The 10,003-nt window shown below is 37.2% G+C and overlaps 1 protein-coding gene across 1 annotated transcript in view; it reads right to left on the reverse strand.

Annotated features, from left to right (window-relative positions):
• LOC107566248 (rap guanine nucleotide exchange factor 6-like) overlaps window positions 1-10,003 on the reverse strand; it is a 62,741-nt gene that overhangs the window by 41,362 nt on the left and 11,376 nt on the right. Inside the window, exon 2 of the mRNA XM_016251638.1 lies at window positions 2,387-2,515. Within this exon, the coding sequence (XP_016107124.1) occupies window positions 2,387-2,515 (129 nt within the window). The remainder of the gene's footprint in view (window positions 1-2,386; window positions 2,516-10,003) is intronic.

A 10,003-nucleotide genomic window follows, 5' to 3' on the forward strand; every position in this document is an offset into this window, starting at 1 on the left:
TGGTTAATTATTCATATTTCCCATGAGCTGATTCGCTACATTAATGTCAACGTAATCTCTGCCAAACTGATAGAGAAGAAGGGATTTTTGAGAAACCTGCACGAGATTGACTGATTCAAGCTCTGGATGCAAATATCAGGTGCTTTCCTGTCATGAGCCGCATATGCAGCGCTGTAGTTATTAATATCAGTGACATTCAGAGCAAACTGCATCTCATAGCACGGTCTGTCCTGTGTTTATTGGCTTGCTGTGCATGTGTTTACTGAAGATAAATGCTGTGTAACACCTAAAGAAGCTGTTCTGGAACTGATGCCAGACCTTTCATTTATTAGGAATCATTAAATCGTTTACTTTGTTCTTTCATCCAAACCTATGAATAGTCAGCAGCATAACAATACAATGTGGATGCACATCATGCACGTGAACAATGTGATATATAACAGGTAGAGTAGTTTTGTCTGACCAACAAAAAATGTGAACACTAGAGGGAGTCAACACACTCCTAATGCATCTTCACTTAAGACTGTATTCTGTATATATGACCATCAGCACCCTGCTCATACATCACACATCAGCATTGGCCAAAACACAATATATAAGCCATTTATTCTTCATCAAGATTATGATTTATAACTGATCAGATCCATCACTAATCTATGATCATCAGTCAAAAATATGTATGAAAGGAAAAGCAGATAGCAGCGTTTTACTGAGCTGCCGTTGAGACAGGAAGGACAGAAAAGGCACAGATTACTGAGAAAGTCAGAGAGGAACCAGAACTCAATAGAGTGTCCCTAACACTTTAATACAGACTCAAAGTGATAAGTTCGTATAATAACACAGAACTGTCATTATACATTCATAAATATATACATTTATAGAGCGAGCGAGAGAGAGAGATTTTTTTTCTGGCCAAAATATATGTTAAATATATTTTGTACACAGTGAAGCTCAATTTTTGAAATATAAAATATATTTAGTTCCAACCTTCATACACCAAAATATATTTCAAATTGTATTTCAGGTCAAGAAACTTATCTTACTGTAGCCTACATTTAGGCTTTACTCATTATTAGTTTTTTATTCAAATGTTTTTTTATGTGTTACAGATAACAAATAAGTTTTTTCTTCAAATCTGAATTCACTGATCAAAAATATTTCGGTAAAAATATATTTATGTAAATATACATTTTTGTATATTTTACATTTTATATTTAAGAATATATTTGAACATATTTTTCCCACAATGTTTCCACGATTTAAACACTCTGAATTAGGGGTCGACCGATATATCGGCCGATATCTGCCATTTTTCAAATATCGGCATCGGCCGATAAGTTTTTCTGTTTGGCCGATGTGTTCGAGGCGGGACTTTTATTTTGACGGAGCCGAGAACGGCTGTGGCAGCGCCTGAGCACACAGTGCTCACATTCTCCCTCTTGTTCGCTGTTGTCGTTCAGTTCTGTCTAATACGGAAAGAAGTCTATCTAATAATCAGCCAGAACTGTTAAACAAAGGAATTAAAATGTATACAAAAAAGTATTATAACGATTGCTTTATATTATCAAAGGCTAATTATAATACTTTCTTGTTTGCCGTCAGCATTCCGCAAATACGCATTTATATAAATTTAAAAAATCTTTGAAAGACTAATGAACATTTAATTTCACAAACCTTGCAGACTTAGTCGAATCTAGTTGAGATCTTGTGAAGTGTGCATGTGACCTGCATGATCGCGTGTTCTCTGCATGACGGTCAATCCGTGTGAATTGAATACGGACGGGAGGAGTGTTCAGCTTCACTGGAGACGCGCGATCGACAAACTTTAAACTCGTGACTGATTTCAAATTATGCTGCGCTGTATGCATTTTCCCACTGTCATATTCATGTCATTTTCACTGTGTGCTGTATGTAAAATGAGTGTTACCTTGGCTTTATTTGAAAAAAATATGATTCCCAATGCACACAAACTTCTTGCACCCTGTTTGGTTACAGTGTTTACTCCCTTTTTAATTATATTTTTATTAAATATGTATTTATTTGTGAAAAATACTTTGTCTTCTAGAGTATAAGTATGATTATTTTACAAGTTTATTTTTTAATCCATTTTCAAATTATTTCCAATTTTTAAAATATGAATTAAAATAAATAAAATTATATCGGCTGTATATCGGCCATCCCGCTTTCCAAGATATCGGCATCGGTATCGGCTGTCAAAAAAACAATATCGGTCGACCACTACTCTGAACTGTCAGTTCAAAACACTGGCTCAATAATTTGTTACTGAAAAATGTTCACACAGAAAAAGCTTCACATACTTTCAAACTTTGGCTCAGAACCAGGTCTTTGAGCACTGAGTGCTCTTCAGGTGATAAAGCGGCCGTACCTGGTAGATGTCTGATAGGCTGCTGCTCCCCGAGTCACTGGCGATGCTGCATCCTGATTGGCTGGGCGGCATGTGCATCTGCTGGTGGGGGTGGTCTGTCAGGTGCATCTTGCTGAGGTCACCAGGAAGCTGTTCAGACAAGACAGGAAGTGAGAAATGTTGAATTGAGGACATCATTTATAATGCAGCTCATGAGCGGTCTGTCCGCCTCTGAATGTGAGTGAGAAAAACACGCCGACTTCAAAAACACAAAGGACAACTTAATGACACGGACAGAAAACAACTCTAAAAGACTGTTTACACTAAGAATGATTACTATAAAGCAGGGGTATTTAGTTACAGTTTTAAGAGGTCCAGCCTCTATGTTTCCTTCCTGATAATATTGGTTTGGAATAGTTGTAAATTTCCATCTGGGCAGCAGCAGTACTTTGTAAAAGAAAAAACTCCTAAACAGTTCAAATAGTCATTAAAGATGAAGATAGCCAAAGCAGTGTGTCTGAGGATTTTTTTTACTAAATAAATAAATAAAATCTAAATGTTTCATCAGTTGAGCCCAATTAGACACGAATATTAAAAGGTCAAATCAGATGTTTTATCAGGATATTATTATTTTTACATTGAGATAAGAAAAGATACTGTAAGGGGCTTCAGGGTTTTCCTCTTGAAGTCTGAAATCATTTTTATATTTTGCTTAAAATAAGCATCAACCAAAAACAAACAATGTACATAATAATCAAAACGTTCTCATCATGAAAAGTTAACTAGTAATTTCAAAGTTTTAGTTGTCTTTCCTTTCCATCTACAAATAATTTTCCCAATTATAACATTGTTTATTATGAAATGCTCTTAACATGCTGATTAATCATGCTATTAGTAGAGGGGAAAAAAACTTCACAAACCTGGTTTATTTGAACGGTCAGAGTCATATGTATGACAACTAAAAATAATTTATGTCATTTATGTCAAAGCAATTGATGCATTTGCTGCATTCTTGTTTCCTGCAGTGTTTTAGCGAAAGTGTTTCACTGTGTTTCTGCTACTGTTGTTAAAATAACCACATCATCTTTCTGTCTTTAGCAGGGGAGAGAAGCAACACACACAGAGCGGAACAGGTTTGAACGAAATGCGTACCATAAACAAGTCTGAGCGTTTGTGTGAGTACTGCTCTGCCCGCAAACCTTACAAAGCTGTGTAAAGGGCATCTGTGATTCGCAACTGTGGCATAAGGGCAAACGAGGCGCTGCTAATTGCTGCAGTCGTACTGTGCTCACTCACACGAGGGTCTCTCCCCTGCACCTCAACTAATGATGCTGGGAGATTAAATATGAATGCATGCTGCCTCCTGCCCCACATCAGCCATACTCCAGGATTCACACAGGACCGATGCACTGATGCACACTCTCAGAGACATGCTCACCTGGATTGAAAAGCATCGTATTCACATAAACAGTGCGTTTGAGCCTCAGTGTAATACTGAAAGATACTCATACTGCAGCTAATTAGGAAGTGATGTTTTTATGAGGAGGTTTTATGGGAGGTAACTCAGGGGCGCTGAGAGATTTTGTCCTTGTGCAAAGTCCACTGAATTATTCATGCGTCCCACCGCGCTCAAGTCTAGACTAGACAACATTCAGACTGACCATCACTTCATGATGGTTTAGTATTAGATAAAAAAATGCCCTCATGAAAGGAAAAATGCTGGTGAAAACAAAATCCAGGGCAAATACTTGCCTTAATAAAACGTAAATAAAGTTCACATGAATCATAATGTCTCTATCGTTGTGTTTTGTGACATCGCTCTGACAAAGTATCGGATATGTGCTAAGTGCGCTTATCAAATGGCAAAAGGCTGCACTGTAATGAAGTATAAAGTCTTCACTGTGTTCATTTACACATGAGCAGCTCATGATCCAGTGTTTTCAGCATCTCTGAGAAGCTTGATTTCCAGAGAATGCAGTGTTATTGTTATTATGCAGTGTGGATTATTATTTTTAGAGGTTCAAGTGCAAAGCAAAAAGCATGTGTCGGATTTGAAAACGATAGCAAAATTTTCGGCTATTTTGGATTTTTTGAAAAACATATTTTTGCAAACTAGTCCGAACTAGTAATAAAAAAGTGCAGTACAATTCTCTGGACTCTCTAGACCAATAATTATATTTTTTTTAAAAAGTAGAACTTTTGCATTTGGACAGTTATAACAGGGTCATTTAAAAAATATGGTCTACTAAATACCTAGAGTACCCAAAAGACTATAAATTCTAAAAGAAAACTCAAAAGTTCACAAAATCATGCAAGCTAATGCATCATATGATTCTAAACAAGCATGCAAAATTTTATGGAGATCGGGCTAAAGTTGGCACTATAACAAAACTGACAATATTCCTATGGTAAATTCCCTGAAATTACCATTATAACCACTAGTTTTCAGCAGAGAACCACTAATGGGCTCATTCAACTCACTAATAATAGGTTTTGCTTTTGGATTTATATTTAGACATTACAAAATCACTATTATGCCTATGCCACTATATGTCAAACGATTAAAATTTGTAATCTATATAATTACATTTAGATAGATTACTCTAATTAATCACAAATTAATTGCACATAAATTTTGGCTGAGAAATTACCTCCCAAAAGGTAATTTAAAAACATTACTGTGTTAACTAAGAAAAGCATTAAATATACAGTACAAAAAAGTAGCTTTAGAAATAAATATTTTGATTTAACATTGCATAAATAAATGATAATAAATGGGTATTAATGTTTTTCTTTTTTTAAATGAATATTATTACTAAATTAATTACTAAATTTCATATTACTAAAATATGAGAGGAATTTAAAAATAAATAAATAAATGGTACTCTCAATATGACCTAAAAGTGCCAGTAGGTAATTAATTCAACCAATTCCTTCAAACGGCTGATTCACTCAGAAACATAACTAGATCTTTTATTTTTATTAGCGAAATTGGTCAAAGCAGACAATATTGACAATATTATGTCTAACATTAACTTCTTGTTCACTGAACTGTTGTATATCTCTTTTGCAACCATGCAGATATTCAGGAAAAACAGCACTCTTGCTCATGATATATTGCTAAACTACATCATATATGAAATAAATGTAAGATCCAAACCCATACAGGGGCATTTTTTGCCCTCATATCTTGAATTTTAGGGCATATAACCGTATTCTCACAGGCTCCATCACGCAGTCAGTGAGTCATTATGCATCATGTTCATCAGCAACTGCATCAATATGAGATGACATACAGATCTGGGCAGCTGCATTAAATGTGTTCTTTAAATGTGTTCATTAAATGTTCATTAAATCATTCTAAAATGTTATTTTTTCCATAAATAATTGCACCAAATTAACACATTAAATCAACAGCCCTACTAATAATCAGCTCAGTTCATTAACTCACTAATAAAGTAAATTTTTTAAATGAAACGTTGTTTATTTGGTATTTCCAACAGCTCATACATGCCGATTCAGTGCTGTGAACACGAGCAGATCTCGAATCGGATCATGAAGCAGGGCTCAGACACAAACTGTGCCGTTTGCTGTCCTGCAGGCCTGATGTCCAGCTGCATTAGTGCTGCATGTGAATAGAGGCTGAATCTCGTTAGACGCTTCTTCCTGCAATAGTTCACCAGGAGCGAGACCTGCAGTGTGCAGCTATGATCAATGCAGCGCATGTTTAATGCTATTACAGCAGAGGAGAGCCCTGCTGCACATACATTAAACTCTGTGTGAACCAGACCAACACTGAGCTCCCCAAACCAACACACGCACCCCTAAACACAGCATTACACTAGACATGAATCATGTGTGTTGTTGAGGAGAATGCGCTGCTACTTTACTAAGTGACTAGACGCACTAAACAGCTGCTGGTCCCCAATGACTTCCATAGTATGGAAACAAATACTATGGAAGTCAATGGCAGCAGAGCAGTGCAAGAGTTTCAGATATTGGGGGAACTATTTGGCCATTTCTAAATATTGGGGGACTATGATGTTACAGCCCTGGTTTGTTTGAAAATGAGGGAATTAAGACAGCAAATTGCCGTATTAATTTTTTTCAATTTATTATTTTTTTAACTCTATAAATACTACATTTTTTAATGAACTTTTTAAATTAAATTGCAGCTTTTAATGTTTTTTCCCCCAAACGTGTGGCCCTAAAAGCAACACGGTAAAAGCAGCTTAAACATCTTAGCAACTGCATAGCAATGCCCCAGCAAACACCTACAGCAACTCATCACACCAGAACGTTTTGCATGGGCACAACAGACAGACAGACAGACAGACAGACAGACAGACAGACAGACAGATGGTATGTTTGTATTTTAGGCAGTGCTATCCAGGGGCAAACAAGGTGCCAGCCTACACCATGTGAGCACTGTGAACAGGGCAGCCATATGGCACCCTGCCCTGTCCTTACGCTCCACGAGCAAAGCCCAACCTCTTCCTTCGATGTCAGACCTTCAACCTGAACCCAGAATCAACTGTGTGACGTCACATACTCGTGGCATGATTACAGTTGATCTGATCCCATCTGCCTTCACACAAGTATAGGAAGATCAAAAGCTAATGATTCGGGATGGGATTCACAGATGCGTCCCAAACACACAGAGTACACGTCAGCATGTGTCCACTGGGGAGGCTTTATAAAGGGAACACTGTCCTCCTATGAAAGAGCGAAAACCAAAGTGTATATTGATGGAAACAGATGACTATAAGGGGCACTGAAGGACTGAAGGCCGGTGTTTAACTGGATGGTGAACTGCAGCATTATAATGAGCGAGGATAGGTAATGACCCTGCTGTTTTAGGCCTCTATAACCTTCATACATGGCCCGTAATCTAAAGAAACCATGTTCTTGATAAGTTACAAACTTCTAGATTCAGTCACAACTATATAGTCCAAAGCCATCGCTCTTTACGTGTGGAGTCGTTTCAGAGAGCAAGCAAAAGATATCAGACGCATGCCGACCTTACCTATCTTTTAAATAAAAGATCTGCTCTTACCAGCTGAATATTATCCAAACAGATGCTGAGAGCTTTTAGCTGCTCTATCCTGGGAGGTTTAGGGTGTCATGTGGACAAGAAGGTTAGGCAATCGGGATCAATACACTCAGCATTAGTCTCAACACGTTCTTTTCCATCGTTAAATTATGAGTCAAGGCAAATGCTGCACTTTGAGAGAGCAGCTTACCTACAGCTCCTGTTACTCACCAGATCTGCTGACTGAAAGAAAATCTATGAGCGAAAGCGTGACCATCGGAAAAACACAACAAACGCAAAGGTCAGAGCCTCCAAAAATGTTACCACTGGATTAAGTAAATGTTAAGAAATGGTGCGCGTACAGAAGTGGATCAGATCTAGACCTGTAATGATGGATTCACATATCACGACTGAATCAGAAGCTAAACTAATGTGTGAAGTACTAGAGGATGGTATTTCTGTTAAGTCATGTATCAGTGACGGCACAGATTTCCATCTTCACATGTATCTTCACTCTGCAGTCGCTTGGTACGGACAACAGCAGTTATTATAGCTAACTAAAACTAAAACTATGAAAAAAATTCTTGTGAGTAATAAACTGAAATAAAATAACTTATTTTTTTCATCTATTATTATTTTTTACATTTTCAACTTAGTTTAACTTGATGTTCTAAAATAAAACAATCTGCAATAAAAAAAATATTCAAAAATCATTGACACAAAAATCAAACAAAAACTAATAAAAATGGCAAAAACACACAACTAAATTCTGAAAACTAAAATTAATATGAAAACAGAAAACATCAAAATAAAAACAAATTCAGAATAAAACTGATCAAATTTAACTTTGATTGCAACAAGTCGCTCTGGATAAAAGTGTCTGCTATATGCATACATGTAAATGTATATAGTAACTTTATGTGAGTAATGTAAATATTAATAAAAACTATAATAGCGTCTAAATAATACTAAAACATTGGTTTGCATGATATCACATGCATTCTTACCAAAACGTGCTCATACGAAGTGGCGTTTCGGATCTGGGGCTGTAACACAGGATATGTTTGTGTTTGAAACTACCTAGAACTGTTTTTATCTCGACAGTGTCTTGAAAATGCTCATGGTGCAAGACTCTTAAAAAACAATGACACGCACTGCACATGTGTAAAAGCTACTTCTGTGGAAGTGATGGTATTCAACGCTTTTACAATTATTCCAACATTTAACAGATTACTCAAGGTCTTTAAGGGGGTTTCACAGCAATGCAACAGAAGAACCATTTAAAGAACCTTTTGTGCAATGCCCAAGTTTCCATGGATGTTTTCATGGAACCATCGACACCAATAAAGAACCTTTAATTGAAAGAGTGTACTGTCAGTGCAGGCTCGTATTAGTCTTCTTGAGAAGGAGCACCTGACATCCGAGAACTAAAACACTGACACTCGTCCATGGACAGTATAGAGGGGAAAATAGCTTTCAGAAGGCCTGTAATAACACTGCCAGGTGGTTGGCTGCCAAGTTCAAAGATGGCCAGACCCCAGGACACTAATGGAGCCGGAGAGTGCAGCTGAGACACAAAGCTGAAGGCCAATTATCGGCTCCTGAATTATGAATGATGGAGATCTTCCAGCTCGGACATATCACTGCAGGCCAAGAGCGGAGCTCGATCACTGAAACGTTCTGAGGCTGCTGAACATCAACAGTAAATCACGAATGGAGAGGGAAAGAAACGTATGTTTGAGTACAGCATTTAAACAGAAACAAATCGGAAAAGAGAAATAAACGATGCAAATCCTGATTATGATGAACTCGAAGGAATCAGGACACGTACAGTGATATGCATCGTATTGTGAGCCCTAGAAAATAACGTGACCTTTGACCTACTTAAAATAAACAGATCACAGTTCACCCAAGCCTCATGTTGTTCAAACCCGTAAATCCACTGTGTAATAGATGTTCGTCAGATTGACCATATAAATCTCAAGAGACTTTCACTGTATTACAGTCCCTCCAGGATTTTTTTTTGCGGTGGATTTTTGTGAAAATTTTGGGTGGCACTTTAGTTTAGGGACCAATTCTCACTATTAACTAGTTGCTTATTAGCATGCATATTACTAGCATATTGGTTGTTTATTAGTACACATAAAGCATATATTAATGTATTATTCTGCATGTCCATATTTTAGATCCCTTAATTTGATCCCATTGCTAAACTAACAACTACTTCACTAACTATTAATAAACAGCAAATTAGGAGCAAAAGTCGTAGTTAAGTAAGGGATAATGTACATCCAGCAGGTTGTTATCTCATAATAAACCAAGACAGGGTGATCGGGACACCAGTGAGCTTCATAATGAAGACAAACACCAGACAGACACACCTGTCACACTCCATTCACGTCCAGCTGTACTGCAGCAGCATCAGGACTAGAGCGGGTTCCTGTCATGAATCATCACTGAAGAGACTGCTTGTGTCTAGCGACCGCAAATCAGACACATATTGGTAAAGTCCGGACTTGACTGCATGTTGAAAGAGGGGAAACCCAGAGCTACTGCTGCTTTTTATTATCTTTCCAGCTCAGAGGTGGGAAAGTTCCTCTATAAAT

This window comes from Sinocyclocheilus grahami, unplaced genomic scaffold (genome assembly GCF_001515645.1).
Source record: "Sinocyclocheilus grahami isolate Dianchi unplaced genomic scaffold, SAMN03320097.WGS_v1.1 scaffold1063.1, whole genome shotgun sequence".
In the NCBI taxonomy this organism is placed as follows: domain Eukaryota; kingdom Metazoa; phylum Chordata; class Actinopteri; order Cypriniformes; family Cyprinidae; genus Sinocyclocheilus; species Sinocyclocheilus grahami.